Source organism: Orcinus orca, chromosome 19, assembly GCF_937001465.1.
Source record: "Orcinus orca chromosome 19, mOrcOrc1.1, whole genome shotgun sequence".
Taxonomy (NCBI): Eukaryota; Metazoa; Chordata; class Mammalia; order Artiodactyla; family Delphinidae; genus Orcinus; species Orcinus orca.
In genome coordinates, this window is record NC_064577.1 from 6255682 (window position 1) to 6277999 (window position 22318).

The following is a 22318-nucleotide window of genomic DNA, read 5'->3' on the forward strand; positions in this document are numbered from 1 at the left end:
TGAGTAATATTCCACTGTGTATATATACCACATCTTCTTAAGCCAGCCTGTTGATGGGCACTTGAGTTGTTTCCATGTCTTGGCTATTGTAAATAGTGTTATGAACATTGGGGTGCATGTATCTTTTCCAAGTAGAGTTTTTGTTTTTTTCTGGATATGTACCCAGGAATGGGATTGCTGGATCATGTGATAGCTCTGTTACATAATACTTTTATTAACCAAGTTTGACATAACTCAGGGAGAAACTGCAAATTAAGGATTTCTTCTCTCTCCTTCCCCAGATGTACAGATGTTTTTGCCTCTTTGGTATTCATTCCCCCATTTCTGAGAATAGTGCCTTGATTTTCACTTGGGAAAGTACCCTTCACTGCTCTTAGTCCAGTGTTTCAAATGGGGCTGTAAGAGCTCCAGGAAGGTATGTGACTCAAGATAGGCCAATTCTGAGACTTGTCATAACTTAAAGTGATGTTTTCCAGTAGAATTCTGGACTGTGAAGATGAAGTAATTCCAGAGTTACATGGGAAAATGAGTGCCTGACTGCCTGACAGAATAAAGCCCACACAAAAGAAAACAGAAATGAGAGGTGAGAAGGACAAAGATCTGATGATTGCTTTTGAAACTTTGGCTCTAGTAGATCATATTTCGATGTTTAAACCAGTATTTTTCTCTTGGGCCGATTGGATTTGGATTTCTACCAAAAAAGCCCTACTTGACACAAAAAGGTTCCACCTCTGATAAGTCTGTGCCAAAAATCACCAGAATATTCTTAGTAAGCTTTTAAAAATTGTAGGATAACAAAGAAAAGTCCATATATCATTAGTACATAATTTAATGGATTTACACAGTGAACATACCCAGTTCAAAAAGAGACCATTACCTGCCCCACAGAAGCTCCCCTCAAACCATTTCCCAGCGTACTCCCTGCCTTTAACACCATAGATTAATTTTGCTTGTTTTCTTGATTGTATAATATTTATCCATCTACTGTTGATGGCCATTGAGTTATTTCCATTTGGGGGTTATTATGAATAATGCTTCTAGGAACATTCTTACATTTGTCTTCTAGTATGTACATATATATGTTTTGATTGGGTAGGTCCTAGGAATGGAATTGCTGATCCATAGGGTAAGTATATGTTCATGATAATAGGTAATGTCAGTTTTCCAAAATAAACTCCAATGTATGAGAGTTACAGTTGCTTCACATTCTTGCTTACACTTGTAATTGTTTAACCTTTGTCTTTTTGTCCTTTAATTTGAGCCGTTCTGGTGGGTGTGATGGTATCTCATGGTTTTATTTTGGGGTTCCCTGATGACTTTCATATTTATTAGCATTTTGATATCATTTTTGAAGTATCTGTTTCTTTTGCCTATTGTTTTTTAATTTTATTTATTTATTTTTGGCTGCGCTGGGTCTTTGTTGCTGCGTGTAGGCTTTCTCTAGCTGCGGCGAGTGGGGGCTACTCTTCGTCGTGGTGCGCAGGCTTCTCATTGCAGTGGCTTCTCTTGTTGCAGAGCATGGGCTCTGTGCGCGGGCTTCAGTAGTTGTGGCGCACGGACTTAGTTGCTCTGCGGCCTGTGGGATCTTCCCGGACCAGGGCTTGAACCCGTGTCCCCTGCATTGGCAGGTGGATTCTTAACCACTGTGCCACCAGGGAAGTCCTGCCTAATTATTTTTTTTTTTTGCGGTACACGGGCCTCTCACTGTTGTGGCCTCTCCCGTTGCGGAGCAACAGGCTCCGGGCGCGCAGGCTCAGCGGCCATGGCTCACAGGCTTAGCCGGTCCGCGGCATGTGGGATCTTCCCGGACCGGGGCACGAACCCGTGTCCCCTGCATCGGCAGGTGGACTCCCAACCACTGCGCCACCAGGGAAGCCCCTGGCAATAGTTTTTTGACCTGGGTGGTAGTTACTTGGCTGTTCACTCTATCAATTGTAAATGTGTTTTATATATTATTCTGTATGCATAAGATATCTCACAGTAAACATTTTTGTAATTTAAGATTTTTAACATATGAATGGAGGAATGTTGGCTATGCTGGTTAATCTTAGTCATTTCTATAGGAAGAATATGTAGATGTTGATTAGTCAAATGGCTTATGCACAGGGCAGCAGTTCTTTGATAACGAATTATTTGGACCAGTATAAACAAGGGGTTCATTATATTTGTTGCTAGATACGTGTTCTTTTAAATATATGAGGTCTAAAATACTGTACTTAAAAGAAATTATCATGAATTGGTAAACAGCTGTTCCTGTGATTCAGTGTCTTTAATTTTCCTTCTCCCTCCCCTTGTTTACTCCTGTTCCAATCATACCAATTACACAATGCTGTTTCAAGGTAACCGTGCCTTCTCACATACTAATCGCTTTGCCTGGAAAGTCATGTTTCTGCCTAACTCCTTATTTTTAAAACTGAAGTGTGATTGCCTCCAGAAAACCTCTTATAATACCTTTCTTTGTTTCAGCCACACCTGTGTTTCCTTTTAATTCTGTGGGTAATACCATCACAGCATTATGGTATAATGATTGTATGTTAGTTGTTTGAAGGCAAAGATCTGGTCTCAACTTTGTATGCCCAGTACCTACTGTAATAGCTGGCATGAGTGAACGTTTAGAAAAGTTTTTACTTCATTGTTTTAACTTCATTTACTTTAATATCTGTTAAGTATTTCTTAAAATTAGAATTTTAAAACAAGGATGAACTTAGAAATCATCTATGACCCCTCGAATTTAAAATGTTTTTAAGATGGTATGACATCAGGTTTAATAGCTGAGATTTGGAAATCTTGGGTCCACCACTTGCTGCATAATCTTGGACAAATTAAGTTCTCTGAACTTTATTTTTTCCTTATTTGTAATATGAGGATAATAAAAGGGTCTCTTTCATAAGACTGATGTGAGGATTGCTTGAAACAATGTATGTAATGCTGTGCCTGACGTTAGCACACAGTAAATACTAGTGTGTATATATATCATATGTATATATATTGTGTGTATATATGTATATTATTACCCATGAGGAGATGGGGCCAGTAAAGTTGAGTGACTTAAATAAGGTTCCTTAGCTTGGTAGTGGATGAGAAAGGACTTGAGCTTGTCTTCTCAATTCTATCTAGTTGCTCTTAACACAGGTGCAGAAAAGTTTTTTTGCTTTTGGTAAAATGTATGACATGAGCCATACTTACTATGGAGGGAAACTAGGCCAGACAAATGACATGAAGTATGCATTATTTTCATGTATTCAGCAAATTGGGGGCTATGTACCAGATGTGCTAGAGTCTTCTTAATTGTGTTAAGAAGACAAAGCCTTAAGAATCAAAGGAATACTAAGCAGGAAAGATTTTGGAAAAAGAGTTTAGAGATACACTTTAATACTGAAGTTTCTGTCTTGGGAGATGCTTTGTCCAAGCTTTGCCCATCCCACTATACTGCTAATCCCATTCCTCTCTCTGCCCCTTAAGAAAAGACTATGGGTTTCTTAGGCTATAATTGTAACAATTAATGAATGTAAACCGGTCCTCTTCCTTTTTCACCATCCCTTCCCTAACAATTCAATCCAAAAGCCATTAAGTGGGGCTGAGCAAGGTAAAGCTATCATGACCCAGAGCTGGGTGTCACTAAAACACAGTGAAGAGCATCGTGAAGGAGCAGCCCAAATGAATGTGAGGGGTAATCCATGCAGAAAGGAGGTCCATTCAGGATATCTGAGCCCAAGTGGTGGAGGGGGAGGCATCTGTGCAGTGGATGGTGATGGTGACTGCCCACCAAGGGATGTCAGCTTGAGCACGGTGAGAAGGGCATTTGTACAGGGACAGTCCCAGCATAAGGTGTCAGAACCTGAATGGGGTAAAAAGGGCTATGTAGGGCTTCCCTGGTGGCGCAGTGGTTGAGAGTCCGCCTGCCGATGTAGGGAACACGGGTTTGTGCCCCGGTCCGGGAGGATCCCATATGCCGTGGAGCGGCTGGGCCCGTGAGCCATGGCCCCTGAGCCTGTGCGTCCGGAGCCTGTGCTCCGCAACGGGAGAGGCCACAACAGTGAGAGGCCCGCATACCGAAAAAAAAAAAGGGGAGGGGGGCTGTGTAGACGGCAGTGACAGCAGCAATGGAATATTGCTTACATTCAGGGATATTGATCAAAAGTAAATATATTTGTTATAATGGGAGCCAGGTTTCTCAATGCCCTAGAAGGAGTTATAAACATGAAGAGAGAAAATGAGAATGAACTTTGTAGTGTTGGTTTGGAACTGGAGTTACTGGTATAAACTCATATAGTTTTCAAGATTGAGAAATAATAATAGATGAAAATGTGTGTTTTTGTGCACACATGTGAGAAGACGGGATCAGTGACACTCCAATGAGCATACCTGGCATCTAGATCTCGGTTTCTAAATATATTCTTCACTGAAAGAAACCAGGACTTCTTGGAGAAATGGCTGTGGCAGAGAAAGTACAAGATGATACTGTAACATCTTACTCCAGAAGGTAAGGAAGTGAGTGTTCCAGGAATGATGGGGACATGTCAAAGGATACCGGAGCCAGCTTGAAAGGATTCTCACTGGCTAAATATGAAACCATTTGAGCATCAAAATGAATAATAATTGATTATAATCCATTGAATAAAATAAGAATCCGTAAAAAATGAAAGTTAGATGAGGAACAACAGTGTATTTGCACAGTCTCAGAGTAAACCCCCTACAAAATATTAATTACAAAAACAAAAGGAATTTTACTTGGTGGAAAGTCTGGCAGATACCACCTTAATGAAGTGATTCAAGTTAATATCACTAGTATGGGGACAAAAATTGAATCATACTCAACCTGATAGAATGTGCTGAGAACACAACATCATTCCTGTGATATTTCTGCCAAAAATGTATATTAGCTTGAATCTAATCATGAGTGAAGTATCAAATCAAATTGAGAGAAACTCTACAGAGTAACTAGCTTGTAATATTCAAGTGTCAAGTTCATGAAACAAGGAAAGTCTGGAAAACTGTTGCAGACTGAGGGAGACAAAAGAGACATGAACGTGTGGTTCTAGACTGGAACCTTTTGGTAAAAGGACATAATTGAATGGTGTCTGAGATTAGATGACAGTAATGTATCAATGTTACTTTCCTGATTTTGATGGTCCTATTTTGGTTATGTAGGAGATGTCCTTGTTTGTTGGAAACACATCCTTCATGATTTTCCTTTTTGAATTTAGCATCTGTATTTTGGCTTCTATGGATGATGTTTTTTTTTAGTTAAGACATTTTTTTAATCGATTTACAATGTTGTGTTGATTTCTGCTGTACAGCAAAGTGACTCAGTAATATATACATTCTTTTTTTTTTAATTATTTATTTTTGGCTGTGTTGGGTCTTCACTGCTGCATGCAGGCTTTCTCTAGTTGCGGCGGGCGGGGGATACTCTTCGTTGCCGTGCGCAGGCTTCTCATTGTGGTGGCTTCTTCTGTTGCGGAGCACGGGCTCTAGGCTTGTGGGCTTCAGTAGTTGTGGCTCACGGGCTTATTTGTTCTGCAGCATGTGAGATCTTCCCAGACCAGGGCTCGAACCTGTGTCCCCTGTATTGGCAGGCGGATTCTTAACCACTGCGCCACCAGGGAAGTCCCTACATTATTTTTTTTTTAATATTTTCCATTATGGTTTATCCCAAGAGATTGGATATCGTTCCCTGTGCTATACAGTAGGACCTTGCTGTTTGTCTATTCTAAATGTAATAGTTTGCATCTACTAACCCCAAACTCCCAGTCCATCCTTCCCCCTCTCCCCTCCCCCTTGGCAACCACAAGTCTGTTCTCTGTGTCTGTGAGTCTGTTTCTGTTTTGTAGATATGTTCATTTGTGCCATATTTTAGATTCCACATGTAAGTGATATCATATGGTATTTGTCTTTCTGACTTATTTCACTTAGTATGATGATCTCTGGCTGCATCTGTGTTGCTGCAAATGGCATTATTTTTTATGGCTTAGTACTATTCCATTGTATATATGTACCACACTTCTTTATCCATTCATCTGTCGATGGACATTTGGCTATTTGTAAATAGTGCTGCTATGAACATAGGGGTGCATGTATCTTTTCTAATTATAGTTTTGTCCAGATATATATGCCCAGGAGTGGGATTGCTGGATCATATGGTAGTTCTAGTTTTAGTTTTCTGAGGAACCTCCATACTGTTTTCCATAGTGGCTGCACCAACTTACATTCCCATCAACAGTGTAGGAGGGTTCCCTTTTCTCTACACCCTCTCCAGCATTTGTTATTTGTAGACTTTTTAATGATGGCCATTCTGACCAGTGTGAAGTGGTACTTCATTGTAGTTTTGATTTGCATTTCTCTAATAATTAGTGATGTTGAGCACCTTTTCATGTGCCTAGGGCCATCTGGAGAAATGTCTGTTTAGGTCTTCTGCTGATTTTTCAATTGGGTTGTTTGTTTTGTTGTTTAGTTGTATGAGCTGTTTATATATTTTGGAGATTAAGCCCTTGTCATCGCATCATTTGCAAATGTTTTCTCCCATTCTGTAGGTTGTCTTTCCGTTTTGTTTATGGTTTCCTTTGCTGTGCAAAAGCTTGTAAGTTTGATTAGGTTCCATTTGTTTATTTTTGTTTTTATTTCTATTGCCTTGGGAGACTGACCTAAGAAAACATTGGCATGATTTATGTCATAGAATGTTTTGCCTATGCTCTCTTTAAGAGTTTTATATGGGTGATGATTTTAAAGAAAGACATGCAAGTAATGTTTGGCCTGCAATCAGAAAACCTAGGTATAAGGCCTGTTCTAGAACTTTCCAGCTGTGTGAACCTGGGCAAATCAACTGACCTCTCTGAGCCTCAGGTTCCTTATCTGCAGAATGGGGGAAGTAACACTGTCACCCATGTCACCCAGAGTTCTGATGATCAAATGAGATGATCTATGTGAAAGCACATTATAAACTGAAGCTCTGCACAAATTGCAAAAATTGTAGTAATTTATTTAGCTTTACTGAAATTTAATATCTCTAACTCTAGGTACTTTTGATGCTAAGTATTTGCAAATCACATCCAGTGATTTTATATCTATTTATTTGGTTCCGTTTGGTCTTAGTTGTGGCAGGCAGGCTCCTTTGTTGTGGCAGGCGGGCTCCTTTGTTGTGGCAGGCGGGCTCCTTAGTTGTGGCTCACCGGTGCCTTAGTTGTGACATGCGAACTCTTAGTTGTGGCATGCATGTGGGATCTAGTTCCCAGACCAGGGATTGAACCTGGGCCCTCTGCATTGGGAGCATGGAGTCTTAACCACTGTGCCACCAGGGAAGTCCCACATGCAGTGATGTTTTGGGGGATGTGTAAATGTTTTGACAATATACAGTTAAGATTTTTCTTTTAACCTTAAGAGTTTGGAAAGGTTTTTTTGGTTTTGTTCTGTTTTGTTTTTTAATGAGACAGAATCTATTCATCATGATGTTATGAGTTATTACAGTAATAGTTCACAACAAAAGGCATTTACTGATACCTTAAAATATAGTTTGGAACATTTATGACTAAACTGCATAAATGTATACATGGACATTTCATGCATCTTAAAGAGGGGACTCCTATTTTGTATAAATAAAACAGGTTTAATTCTGTCACTGAAGTTTAAAAATAAACACGTTTCATGTAAAAAATAATGTTTCATGGAAAATTTCATATTATCACTGTTGACAGGTGAATAGTGGAAGAAATTTATTTTTCTTAGCTCTAAATAATGTGGAAGAAGAAAGGAAAGATGAGGAAAAAGAAATACCATTTATATAATTCAACTAACTGTATATAATCCACACTTTGAAGCACCTCATTGATATGTTCAACACACAAAGTATCCTGAAAATGTTTTTTGTAAATCAAATCATATTTTAAATGCCACTGGAGAAATAACTGCAAATTCTTATGTAAAGTCCCTAATTTTATCCTTTAAACTTTGCATTTTTCATGTATCAAGTTTTAAGATAAGGTACACTTACCATATTAGAGTTTGAGTAAGAATCAAATCGTTTTTTTAAAAAAAAACAGCAGATGTTCTTATTTATTTATGGAAATTTAGGTATTTTAGCATAGAGATGGGCTAGCTGCTCCTTCCTAAATATTTGTTGTTTGGACTGTCAGTGTTTACAAATTGTTAGAAATAAATTATCTACTATAATTGTAGTCTTCAGTTGTAGAACTGAAGGACTGAAATCATTTTTTCTGTATCCTAAATGATAAGGTTCTTCTTAGTTCAGCAGACATAAAACTTTCTTCTGATGACATGCCCCACCAATGCACACTGGTTCCAAATTAGATTTGGCCAATGAAATAATCTCTTTTTGATAACTTAAGGGAAAAACTTGCATTGGTGGCAGAGCAATTTGGTGTGAATTTTATGATGTGTTGGTAAGAGAAATACAACCTGAAATTCCAATTGAAATATACTGTGAATTATTTCCAAAAAATAAAGACTTCTCCTGAAAAGATGATTTGTGTTGAAACACCTAATGTAGAAACAGTACTGAATGAATTATAACTGTATGTAACAAAAGGAAAGACATATTTAAGATTCCATCTTTTCCATTGTGGTAAATGCCTACTAAACAATTGAGAAGGGCATTATTTCATTCTAGGAGAGGAAATAAAACTTAAGCTCACCTTCCTTTAGAAACTTCCAGATCCCAAGAAAAGTAGAGAAATTAGCTAGGTTTGTTTCTGCCTCTAAATGTAGTTATCTGAACTTTAAAATATTGTCCTATCATTGAAATTTAGAGACAGTTAAGCAATGAGGGGAAAAGGTGATACTATAAAAAGTAAGAAAAAAAGATTTAGAGCTTTTAAAATAGTCCTTCCATGGAACTGAACGTGACAAATTTTAATAAATATCAGACTTATCTCTGATATTGAAGAAAAGAATTCAGAATGTTTCAAGTGGACCAGGAAAGCTTTCCACAGTGTAAGAATATTCCCTGTCTTAATGGGTTTCTTTCCATATTTGGATTTATAAATTTCAGTCTCTAACATACTTCTCAAGCAAGCATTTTCTAAGTTCCCCTTCCTAATTTAGAGCCTTTTGTGTAACTCTCCTTGCGTTTTTAAATAATGATGACTTTAAAGTATACAACTTCTGGGCTTCCCTGGTGGCGCAGTGGTTGAGAGTCCGCCTGCCGATGCAGGGGACACGGGTTCGTGCCTCAGTCCAGGAAGATCCCACATGCCGCGGAGTGGCTGGGCCCGTGAGCCATGGCCACTGAGCCTGCGCGTCCGGAGCCTGTGCTCCGCAACGGGAGAGGCCACAACAGTGAGAGGCCCACGTACCGCAAAAAAAAAAAAAAAAGTATACAACTTCTTCCACTTAGCATAGGACTATTTTGCTTTTATTGCTTTATGGGGATGACAGGTTGTAGTATAGTCTCTCTGAGGAATCTGCTATTTCACTTCCCCATCCATCTCTGACAATAAAAGAAAAAAGGGAGGGTAGAAAATGCCTTCTGAATACTGCCTTATTTAATGATATCTTAAGCACCAGATGTTGATTTATGAGCAAAGAGACATGCTATGAAAGGAACCAGGTGTGGATTGTACCACTGGGTAGCTAAGCATTGTCTAAAATGTGTAAGAACAGCACAGTTAAGCCACTGCATTCCATGGTTTTAAGCTTTGCTTGACAGTGACCTCCAGATCAGTTATACAACAGATACAATGTATCAGGTCAGCCTTTCCTAATTATCAAAAGAATATGGTTCTAATTCTAGGAGAATAATCTCCCTTTTAAGGGGTCAGGGTGGGGTGGGTGAATTAAATGGAAATTCATACTTACACTTAAATATTGAGGTTGGTGGCACCAAATTAACAAGTTTCCTAAAAAGCAGGGACGATGAGAGAGTGACTCATCTCAAGAATAACTTTTTGCCTTAATATGAGATTCATTATTTGGTTTGATTGTCATTGTTTGATTTTGGAGCTAATACATTGACTTTGGGTTTGTTGGGGTCTTTGCATCCATCTCTACATGGGGCAGCCAGGGCAATGAATTTAGGTTACAAGTCATATGCATTCCACACAACAAATGGAATAAGTTTTAAATGGGTTGCAAGTTTTTTGGAATAAAGATGAATTCTTTGGACTCCATTACATGTCAACATATAGGAACAACCTCAATCAACTGAACTGCCTCCATGCCTTTGCTTGTGTCTTGCCTATTTCTCAGGTATTTCTCACTAATAAAATCACAGAAAAAAAATTAACTTCAGTACTTAAATAACTTTACAATTCATTCCATTTTTAGTTTTTACTTTTATGTAAATGCTACATTAGATGTAAAAGGTCTTTAAAAGATTATTTTAAAGTCCATTTACCAACTCAAGTTTTCCTTAAAAAAAACATCCATGGTATAGTATTGATAAATAGGGGTCAAGTAAATGCAAACTATGCTGAGGAGAGATGTTGGATTTTTTCCTGTCTAGTGACATTTGAAAACTTTTCAAAACATCTGTATAACACCTGGCTTGACAAAACTTTGTTTGAAAAAGTGCTTTTTAAAAAATGATATCTTTGGAAAATGCATAAGTGTGTGTGGGATGGGGAGAATACATATCTGAATATATTTATAAAGCAAGTTCTTAAATTTGCAAAGCTGTTTACTACTGAATATGCTGCCACTTATATAACCTCTCTCTTTTCAGCATGCTAGAAAGCAAAGAGAAGACATGAGGTAGCAGGAAGGAATGAAAGAGTGAAGATAATGAAGGTAGGTCAGTTAAGAGTCGTTTTTAAATCCCCCTCTCTTTTCCCCTAATATTTTGGGAAACTTCTCAGCAGCTAACATCTATGAGGAAAATATTCTGCTAGGAAAAGCAAAGAATCAGCAATAGAAGAATGTAGGGGGAATACAGGAAGATGGCCAGAGAATATTGTTGGGGAAAGGAAGCCAAGGGAGGAAGCTCTATAATTGGATTAAACTAGGCTTCTGCTATATAGATCTTTCTATAAGGTTAGGATTAAGTTAGATTTATATAGAGGACTGATGTGATATGGGGCCAGATCATTGAGTCCTTTTATCATTGACTAGGCTTTACTCCCTTTAAGATTTTGGTAAGGAAATCTCACACTACAAGGTAAAATTTGCTTCTCTACTTATGCATCTGAGAGTCCCAAGCCACTGAAGGTCAAATGTACTTGATCTGTATTAAGGGTTTTATGTGGCGTGTAAGGTTATTCACTTAACTGACCCTTTTCCAATCAGGCTTACTTAGACTCAGTCTTAAAAATTATCTGGAGGGCTCAGTATCCTGGTAGCCAACCAGGAAGGGTCAAGGGGTTGGGGGGAGGTTCATTTAAGGCTAACCCAGATTCTCCAATTACTTTTGGGTTGAGGATGACCTTGGTTTAGGTCAGGGTACCAGAGCTCTACACTCTGTGAAAATTTGATTTATCCATTCTTCACAAAGCCAAGTAACCTTAATGGTTAAACTGAGTCATTTGAAGTAGAGCTTAAACCAGATAGTCAACTGAACACTGAAGATGCATTTATCAATATTCATCTTCAAAGTAGTTCATAGCCAAGCCACAGTGACTAATGAAATAGGCCAGATTTGCCTGTGGAACATTATCCTGAATGTTTAGCAGAGAGAGACAAGAAGATGGCAGTGAAGTGCAAGAAATACTAAAGCATGGCCCATAAAGGAAGATGTATGGGCTAAAGTTCATTGGAAAAGGAGCGGGTGGCAGATTGTGTTGTAGTAATTATACCCTTCAAATAATAACATACATACAAATTTCAGTAGGTGGAATTTGTTAATGTAAGAAAAACTAGAGGAAATTCATAAAGTTTGTAATGGGCCCAAAGTATTAGAATGGAGATAGGGATACACTGGAACAACAGTATACACAAACACACATGCTCACATGTACACATTATTTTTCAGCTTAGCTTCTTACATCTTCCTCTCCTGACTCCAGAGCAGTACACAGGTTACAGGGTTCTAGTAGATTCCAGCTATAGTAGAATTCTATGCTACTCAGGAAATATATGGCTAGCAAGACAGTATCCCTGTTTTCTTCTAAATGGTTTATGCATTCATGAACAGTGAAACCTTTGGAAGCAAACGATGTTAAATACTGATGATCGTAACAAGGAATGATACAGGAGACTTTCACAGACTTGATCCTAAACCTAATCCTAACTGACGATATTGTGGTTTTCATCACCTCCATACACACCCTCCCACATCCAAAGCAGTCCACTTCAGCTGCATCACAGAGTCTAACATGATAACATGTCTGGGAGATTTCACAGAAATAAGTGGCTGGAGGCCATAAGAGTCTGGGCACCATAGTCTTTTGGGACTGTGTCTCTATGAAGAAGGCCCTTCCATCGGCAGGCTTAGCTGGCAGCTCATTGACTTAGAGGGGGAAGGCGAGGTGTGACTTGTCAGAACTGGAGGAAGAGCTTGTTGGGAAGCCATTTTCCTTTCGTTGATGTTTTACACAGCGTTCAAGTGGATATCCCCACAGGGAATTTCTGTCGGTGTTTCTGGAGTGATACCTTTAATAAGACGCTGTTAGGAAGAAAACATGATGTTATAAATATTCTTATAATTTAACAGTTTAAAATGTTTTTCAATATTAATACAAAGGTTAAGTAGCATTTAAATGGCATTTAATAGTAAATTGAATAGTCTTACTGACTTTCCTTAAGAAAGGAATCTGCAATTTATTTGTTCTCAAATATGGGTAAAAATGGCATATTCAGGAACTATATAAGCATCTGTAAACTAATTAAGAAAGTCATCATAACACTAATGGGAGAAATGATGGACCTTCAATAGAACCTCTGCTGGCCTGTAACATGCCTTTGATGGCCTGGGAAAGGGCATCCTTTTCTCTTGTCAGAGGAGGCTTCATATGGCCCACAGGGCTTGGGAAGCAAAGTGAGCTCTGGATTCTGGCTCCCCCACCTCAGCCATGCTCCTTGTGCCTGCATACATGCTACAGGCACAGTGCACAGTGCCATCAGCCACTGTAACAGCCAGGATGTTACTGATTTAATGAATTTACCTGTTAAGGAGCACTGGTTAGTTCATACAAGGGTGCAAATTATTACATAATTAAATTTTAAAAGATGTGCCCATTTAAATCATCATTCGTAAAGCAATCTCATGTTGATGTAGTACTTAGCACAGGGAAAAGGCTGAGAATTTTTACTTTAGAAACAGCTGAGGTACACAGAAGCTTTGGGACAGATCTGAAATATGCTTGGGCTTGGGTGTGAAATATACAGCCTGCCTTGCAAAACTTAGCATCAGTGACACGAAGCAGCTCAGGGATGTGGGGAGCACTGCAGAAGCGTAGAAGAAAATCTTTGTTAAGTAAGTTGCTCAGTAAACTCTTTGATGCCAAAAGTCTGTACATATGGTGAGCAAGGCAAAATTGGATCTGAAAGCATATTTTGATTTATTGATTTTAGGTGAAGCTCTGCTACTTGTCCTTTTTATTTTGGATTGAAGAAGTATGTAGTCCCCTTCAGTTTTTTTTATTTCCTGGTTCTGGGGGTTGATTCTTCTCTAGGGAGCAGGGCCTATGGAATTTTAAAAGTTCCCATTCTCATAGGTAATGAAGTTCACAAAATTGTACATGTTGTGTTTCTAATGACCTTAATATTTCAAGAACTAAAATCTCACACTGGAAATCCATTTAAAAACGAGTTGCTGCAGTGCTCATCAACTTCCTGGACATGTCAAGTCATAGAAAGCAAAATTTCACAAACCATCCTTTCCCACAGATGAATCTGTAACCCATAATTGATTAAGGAGAATTAGGCCTTGCTAATTGGGAACTGGACACATCACTGTAACTAGGGTAGAGGCAAGACCCACAGTAAACAACACTGTAAAGTAGAACATTTGGCTTTTGTGCCCTAGCCCCCACCTGCCCATTCTCCTGCCCTTCTGGCTGCTGATCTCCCCAAATGCCAGGTCCACCTTCGTCTTCCATATTTCAGCAGCATTCCAGTTGCCACGTTACTATCGCTCTCAAAATTTGCCAGTCCCTGGCCTTCTGCAAGGCAGTCATCTAAGCAATGGATCACTGTTGCCATCTTCATGAATGCTTACTTATTAGGGACCATCTTCCCAGTGTCTTTGTGCAGGTTACTAGGGGCTTCTGGGGGCAGTGACCTAATCCAGTTGATGACTCCAACCTTGAGACTTCCAGGTTGCAGATGCACATGATAGCCTCCCAATTACAGGTGAGTAAGTGGTGGCTCACTCCACAAACTGTAGCCTTGTATATGGCTAGGGCCCAGAAGAGTTAAGAAATTTACTTATTTTCTTTTTAACCATACCAAAATTTTATATGAGTTCTCCCTCCCTCATAGGTAGAATGTTCAAGACCATCAAGTCTGGTATTCACAAAAAATTTTAGTCCCTTGGGGTGCTTGGCAAAAACATGGCATGCTTTATTCTTATCAAAAATTAAGCATGCACATAGGCGTGTTAAGGCTTTTGAGAAATCCTGTAGTAAAGAGACCTATTTACCTTGCCTTAATCCAGCATTCTCCAAAATTATTTGACCACGTAACCTTTTTCCCCCAGCAGTAACACTTATTCATATCCCGTGGAACTACTACTACTCCTTAAAACATACTTTGGAAATGTTAATCCAATTCAATGAGCACATTTTAAAGATGAAGAAACTAAGGCCCAGAGCAGGTAAATGACTTGCCATAGTCTTTTCCCTCCTAGTCCCCCTTGACCAGCTATATCATGATGCTTCCTGGTAACCCACTGTTTCCCATCTGGTGGCCTATGACAAACATGGCCCTGCAATCGGCCTTACCTCTACTACTAATGGATCTGAGCTCTGTTAATTATACACCGTTGGGTGGCATTTCCTTGTGGCTAACGGGGAATTTGCAAGAAAGATGATCAAGACTTGAGGTACAGTCTGTGACCAAAGAATACTGAAATTTATTAACCTAACTAGAGTTCCCACCCCTGACCTTGGACTCTGGGTTTGAGTCAGCTGGGCCAGTGGACTATCATGACTGCCATAAAGGACAACCTGAAGGAGCAAGTACAATGACTCTTGTCTGAGCGTGTATTTCAGGCAACACCAGAGTCCAAGCCCCTTTGGGAGGAATGAGGTTGTGATAGGACTGTTTTGGGTGTAGAAAATTAGTAACTCCTGGCAGAGTTACTAATTCTGTTCACCTAGAATTCAGTTTTTCTGTTTGGAAAAAGAAGCAATCTCAGTTCTTAGAAAAGAGATGATGTTTAATGGCCTCACATTCTCTTGCTTCGTGTTTCTTGTGAAATGTTTTAGGAAGATGAGTATGATGATCTGATATTTAAGTTTTGCTTCTAAGAGTCCGTAGACTAGCCCACCTATGCTCTCAGGTCATTATAGAGCACAGGTCCCTCTAGCTCTTGCCCAAATACCGCTCTTCACCTTTGAGCTTGTCTCCTACAAAAGCACCCACCCACAGACTTCTAAGTGGCCGCTCCTTCAGGCTCTACTGCCACAGTAACCTTACTATGGCAAGAAACACAACCAAACAAGTAACGACCCAAGCATTTTCGATTCTGGTAACATTGCTAGGAATCCTGGCAGCCTGAACACTAACTCTTGTCAGTACAGGATGAAAAGTGGCAACTCATCTCTCCCTAACCTCTAGAGCCAATTTCTACATTAGCAAACTATTAGTACCCTGAGGACACAAAAGAGAAGCTGCACCTAAACATGAAAGAGCATTGGACCAAAAACCAGAAGACTTGGATTCTGAGCCTCCCTGTACTGTGTATCCCTGGACAAGTCACTGAAATAAGGAAACTATGAGCAGCATTATTCCCAGACTCAGTATCTTTGTCTGCTAATGATACCTGCCCATCCACCTCACAAAGTATTTTGATAACAAAATAAAATAGTCTACATGAAGATGCTTTAAAATACATACAATCTTATACAAATTGTAAGATTCTGTTATTGAAATTTTTACAGCACATTATTCATTTACTGACATGAATCTTGCTAAAATGGCAACTTTTTTTTTCATTCCAGTGACTTGAACTAAAACTACGATATTGTTGCAACACCCTTATTTAGTGATTTTCAAAACAGCCCTTGTAGGGCTTCCCTGGTGGCACAGTGGTTAAGAATCCGCCTGCCAATGCAGGGGATGTGGGTTCGAGCCCTGGTCCGGGAAGATCCCACATGCCGTGGAGCAACTAAGCCTGTGTGCCACAACTACTGAGCCTGCGCTCTGGAGGCCGCGAGCCACAACTACTGAAGCCTGTGCTCCGCAACAAGAGAAGCCAACGCAGCGGGAGGCCCACGCGCCACAACGAAGAGTAAGTAGCCCCCACTCGCTGCAACTAGAGAGAGCCCCCGTGCAGCAACCAAGACCCAACGCAGCCAAATAAATAAATAAATTTTTTTAAAAAAAGCCCTTGTCACACTGCTGTTAGAAAATGACCACAGGCATTTTCCATCATAATCTTCACTTAAACCAAGTGGATTTAATTTAAATCCACTTAAATCAAATTTGCGTTATTGCTCCAGACACCACTGATCTGATGTGCATGCCCAATGCCATGCAGGAGGCAAAGCAGTTTTCTGATATGTTTAGAATGCTATACACCAAGCTGTGTGCTACAGTGCATCCACCTGGCCAGCTCACTCTTTCGCCTTTGTACTTGTGGCTTATGGGAGATGCCTTAAGGTGATAGTGGCAGCTATTAGAGGCTACACGACGGTATAGTTATATAATTATATAAGACTAAGAGCCTCCTGATGAATTCTTGTGGTGGACTTAACATCCTTTGAATAGAGCATAAGAAGAGAACCCTTTTCTCCCCAAACAGTTACCAATCTGAACACACACACACACACACACACACACACACACACATACACACACACACACACACACACTAGCACATACCTCCTTAAGTGTCCCTGGAGTGATGATCAGCCGATAAGTTATATACATCGGGATGCAGATGAAAGATGAGGTTCCTATGCAGTAACCCAGGATGATGCTCCACTGAGGATAATTATACTGAAAAAGTCGTAGCTGTGGTGGGCTCATCAAAAAACTGCAAATGATGAACTAAAACAGAAATTCCAAGAAACATTAAAAATTTTTCACGCTATCCACACAGAGACAGTCCATGTACCACAAACACTGAACACTAAAGCTAAGACACTTTCACGAAATTGCCTAAGTGTGATATATCCTAGATTGAACTCTGACACAAAGAAGTCACTAATTTCTGTGCCTCAGCTGCCAACAATGAAGCGGTTAGGGGCTTATCCTGATTTTCCTCCCTACCCCCACCTCAGCCCCTACAGTGGGGATGCCAAGGCCTCAGAACGTTATTTAGGGAGGTTACAGCGCCCCTTTCAGGGCAAAGGAGAAGAGACGCATCCATCAGGAGTGGTTCAGGCCCGATTTGTGAGACAGTGGAGGAATAAACTGGGAGACCTCTCCATAGCTCCTGCCAGTCCTAGGGCTTCATATTTCTTTCTGCTTTGTTTTCATTTCCTCCTGCGTTTCTCTGCGGTGATTGTTTTTGGTAAGATGGAAGGTACCTAGGTCCAGGAGACGTAATAAGGTTCTCAAGACCTGGAGAAGACTCAGGCTCCTAGGTAAGTTCTCCTTCTCCCCCCTTTCCTTGCATTAACCCAGGCTAAGAACTGGGATTTCAACAAGGATGGCTCTGCCGTGAGGCATCTTGATAATAAATGACTGCCTGCCACAGGCCCTTGTAATGAAAAGAATAATGGAAGGAAAAAGCAGCTCAATACACTTTTGATGTGAAAATTCAGTGAAGATTCCGACCAAGAAAAATTCCATGGTGTGCTCCCAGTACTCGGTTTATGAGTTTTCTTATTTCAGTTTGGTTTCCAGAGACAGCGTAAATACCAGTTTTTGCCTAGTAACCGCTGTGCTGAAATCGTTATTGCTCTTGATTTAATTTTATCTTATTATTTCATAGTCATAAAGAAGACAGTAATGTAAATTATTTGTGGGCTTAAACATCTATTTATATCTTTTTTTTCTTTCTCTTCACATAATAAAATGGGAAATTGTTAAACACACATTCATCTTCAGAACAGTGTTATCCTAAGTCCAGGAGGAAGCTTTCAAAACAGGAGCCCAGCCAATCGCAAACCTTTCTCTGGACAGACTCTCCTCAGCCCCAGACCCGGCTACTGAGAAAGGTAATTTTGAAACAGGGAAAGGTGGGGTCTGGTTAGGAGCCATCCCTGCTGTAACTCGTCTCATCTTGATGTCAGGTGTGTGAAACCTAATGCAGTTCAGGGAGGCCTCAAGCTCTCACTGTGGCCACTAAGTATTGCTCCAGACACCCCCTCACACATCCCCACCTCCTCTTGCTCACATACGATATTTTTCTTTTTTATAACTTGGCTTCAGTGAAAAAGAATACTTTTAGTAAGCTACTTGTTGTTTACCTAAAGCCCAAAGCAGGGGATCTGTTAAGTAAACCCAGAAGTGAAGACAGATTTGCCTCCTCTTAATTGGGCCCTGGAGCACTTACCTTTAGAGGAAGTGAGTAGAGTGAACTTCACAGGAATTATGTCATGTCCCTGAACCCAGATCTGTACCTGGGTTTTGCTGGGCACGGAAACTCATTGGCTGTACACCAGGAGTTCACCCAGTTTGCCAGACAACCACAGAAATGAAAATACTAAAAGCCTGGGGCCAGGACTAGGGTAAGGCATATGAGATATTCACCTTGGGCACAACATTTAAGAGGATGTCAGAATTTCAGTAATCAAGAAATAATAATAATATAATATTTTAGTGCAATACTTTAAAAAGACAAGCTCTGACAGGGCCAGATTAGGGCAAGGTGAGTGAAGTGAGACATGCAAGTATATGGTTGGATCCCGTATTTATTTAAAACGTTGGTATTTTGTTCATCAGGGATTTTTTTTGCATTAATTTTGATTTTTAAAAACTACTGCATAAAAATAGTATTTATCGGGACTTCCCTGGTAGTCCAGTGGTTAACACTCCATGCTTCCACTGCAGGGAGCAAGGGTTCGATCCCTGGTTGGGGAACTAAGATCCCACAAGCTGCGCGATGCAGCCAAAAAAAAAAAGTAGTATTTATCTTGACCACTGAGTTTTTTGGCACCCCCGGAAATTTTACATCCAGGATGAGTGCCTTGCTTGCCTTTCCTGAGTCTCAGCCCTGAACATCATTCCCTCCCTGTGTGGAGAATATGAAAGTAGACAAACAAACAAACATGGCTTCTTCCCTCAGGGAACTAATCCAATATCTCTCCTTCCTTTGAAAAACAAATGAAAAGATTTAAGTAGATTATCAAGAAGCACTGGTAACAATATAATAACCCATTTATGTCAGGACTTCTGCTTCTACTAATGGCAGATTAGTGATCCAGACCAACCCTCTCACTGAAAACAACTAAAATTTCTGGATTTAAAAATACATTGTTTTAAATTTACCAAAAAAGCAACAGCAAGCTGACAAGGTAATAAGGAACTACCAGGCCAAGATCTAGAGGAACACGAGCCCACAGCACACACCAGAGCCCCCAGGCCCTGAGAGTATCTGCTGCTTGGGGCAAAGGTTGGCTTTGGTTCTGGAAACCTCCAGGGTCCAGGGGAATGGAAGTCAAGGAGGGATTCTGGGGTGGAGAGAGACACGTGCAGCATTATGGAGGCAAGAATGAGCACGCTGTCCATCTTATAGGTTAACATCGAGATGTGCAGGTACAGAAAAGCACAAAAAATAAAGCACCACCCCGAGGGCTTCCCTGGTGGCGCAGTGGTTGAGAGTCCACCTGCCGATGCAGGAGATGCGGGTTCATGCCCCGGTCTGGGAAGATCCCACATGCCACGGAGCGGCTGGGCCCGTGAGCCATGGCCGCTGAGCCTGCGCGTCCGGAGCCTGTGCTCCGTCCGCAACGGGAGAGGCCACAACAGTGAGAGGCCCGCGTACCGCAAAAAACAAAAAAGAACTACCCCGAGAAAGTCAAAATAGAATGCAAAAAGGGTTGTTTTGAAAGAAGGGGAAGGCACAGATGCATACATGTCCTATGATGAAATGGATGGTCCAGATATCCTAATAAGCAGGAGCTGGACTGAAGGAACAGTCTCTGGCTCTAAAAGACCAAAAAGCTCCCCCCACCCCAAATCAAGTTACAGATAAATGAAAGAACTGAGAGTAATCCCTGCGGATGTGCACGGAGTCACTTTACCCCAGGCTACCTCAGAGTGCACTTGGGATGTTAGCATGGTGCTTATCCATCTTTGGGCAAACATCTCCTTCAGACGGGTACCAGGAGGGAAGTGGGGGCACACGCAGCAAGGCTGGAGTCAGCACTGAACACGTCCTGGCAAACAGGCAACCCTTGGAGCTGAGCTCTCTCATTCTACAATGAATGGATTCTACTTTTGACTCAGATCTACACCTGAGAAACCTGGTGGGGGGTGGGGGTGGTCTTTAAGAAAATGAATACAGAATTACTAGGACCCTTGTTAGGTCCTTCATGAGCAGCACAGTAAATACTTCCCCGGCCTTGAACAGTTCTTGTCATGTGACCTTGGACGCTAAACCTCAATTTCTCTGAAACTGTGAAATGGGGAACTAGAACTCTACTTCATAGAATTGTTGTGAGAGTTGAAACAGCAATGGGTGTTAAGTTTAGTGTAAAGTCTGGCCTGGCACTCACTACTCAGTGAACGTTATGTGTCATTATCACAGAGCAGGGGAGGGATGAAATAATGTGACAGAAACCGGAAGAGTGGTTAACTATGGGGGGCACGTGACTGGGAGGGGACACAAGAGGGGCTTGTGAAGTATTGGTCATGTGTTTCTTGGTATGGTTTTAGCTACAAAATGGTGCTCAATTTATAGAATTTCACTGAGATGTACACTTGTGATTTGCACACTTTTCTGTATATATATGTTACACTTCGATAAAACTTATTTTTTTATGAGTGTTTGAGGGTGAATCTTTCTCCAGGGCAAGAAGGAGAAGGGAAATGACAACTCACCAGGAGAAACAGAGGGCTGATGGCTACCCAGCAGATCCTCCAAAACCATCCAGGGCTGAAGCCAAGCATTTCCTTCACGTCACTGCAGAACTGATTGATGCCTAAAATCATCCAAAAGAGAACGAGATTGACTGACCAAGAGAGGAGCTAGACTGTCCTCCTATCCCTTGACTCTCAGAGAGAGTAACAGCTCTGGAGTTTCTCCAAAGGAGGGGCTTGGGGTCACCAGTCTGGTCTGAAAGTGAGATGGGGGACTTGTCACAAAAATGCACGTTACAGTAAGCAAAGCTCTTTCTACACAGAGTGGGAGGATTGGTGGACATCTGGGGAGGGACCTAAAGCCCCCTCTTGGTGCCCACACTGCCTTTCTAGGATTTCAGCATATATCTGATTTTATCGTTACTATAGAAAAGGAAGTGGAATTTTGTCTAAAAATGGTGAAACCACTTGACAGAGACTGACTCTAACCATATGCTGGAAACTTTGAAGAGAAAATTTTAACCACACTGTTGCACATTCATATGTCAGATCAAGATCAAGGTTCTTCTTAACTGGCATGGAAGTGAGGACTGGGGGAGAAATCGACAAGGGGAAGGAAGGGTGCTCTGCAGTTGCTTCCCTTAAAGTGCCCAGCAGGTCTGTAACATCACACACCTTGCACTTGGTCCTCCGAAGTGCTGAGGAGGTGGGGAGGACTTCTTTCAAAAAAAAAAAAAAAGGGCTTACATGCAACTCAAAATGTGGGCCCCCCCTTCTTTATATTATGTGTAATGACACACATGCTAAAGCTGTTCTGCTATCATAGAAACTAGGAAAATATTTTCAGAATGAAATCACATCTTGATTTTAAAGATGAAGAAAGGCATCTCTGAACTTGGTTTTCTTCATTTCCATTGCCTGTGCCCTCCTCATCCTCGCCCAGGGGCTCTTGGGATCCCTGCCCATGAACCTGTGTCAGCTCTCTCTCCGCTCCTGGTGGTTTCACCCTTATCAGATTCCGTCCCACGATTGGGGGGCCGGGGGTGGGGGCGGTGTAAATTGGAGGCTTTACCAAGACAGATAATCCAAACAAGAACATTCTTGCCTCTTCCCTAGAAGATAAGCTCCTAAACTCTGTCTCAGGGCTCTGGAGGGAGTGCTCGTTTGTGAAATTTAAAGTGGGGCCACTCTATGTAACAGCAGAATATTGTACACTCTGCAAATGCATTCACTGTGCACTAGTTCTTTGTTGTCTGTCCAGTTCTTAGAGCCTGTCAGGATCTTAAGCAACCACTGT

The 22318-nt window shown here is 40.8% G+C and overlaps 1 protein-coding gene and 1 long non-coding RNA gene across 3 annotated transcripts in view; one reads left to right on the forward strand and one right to left on the reverse strand.

Annotated features, from left to right (window-relative positions):
- Positions 1-593: 593 nt before the first annotated feature.
- Positions 594-22318, forward strand: part of LOC117200406 (uncharacterized) — a 29621-nt gene continuing 7896 nt past the window's right edge. Inside the window, exons 1-6 of the long non-coding RNA XR_004481954.2 lie at positions 594-4483; positions 10676-10740; positions 14127-14238; positions 16050-16339; positions 17572-18215; positions 21012-21678. This is a non-coding gene — a long non-coding RNA (uncharacterized LOC117200406). The remainder of the gene's footprint in view (positions 4484-10675; positions 10741-14126; positions 14239-16049; positions 16340-17571; positions 18216-21011; positions 21679-22318) is intronic.
- Positions 11046-22318, reverse strand: part of SLC6A4 (solute carrier family 6 member 4) — a 37224-nt gene continuing 25951 nt past the window's right edge. The window contains exons 12-14 of one of the 2 annotated variants that reach the window (XM_004267096.3): positions 21043-21143; positions 16933-17100; positions 11046-12550 (exon numbers count right to left, since the gene is read on the reverse strand). In XM_004267096.3, the coding sequence (XP_004267144.1) occupies positions 12476-12550; positions 16933-17100; positions 21043-21143 (344 nt within the window). In that variant the 3' untranslated portion in view covers positions 11046-12475. The other variant, XM_033423311.2, reaches the window with a different exon arrangement.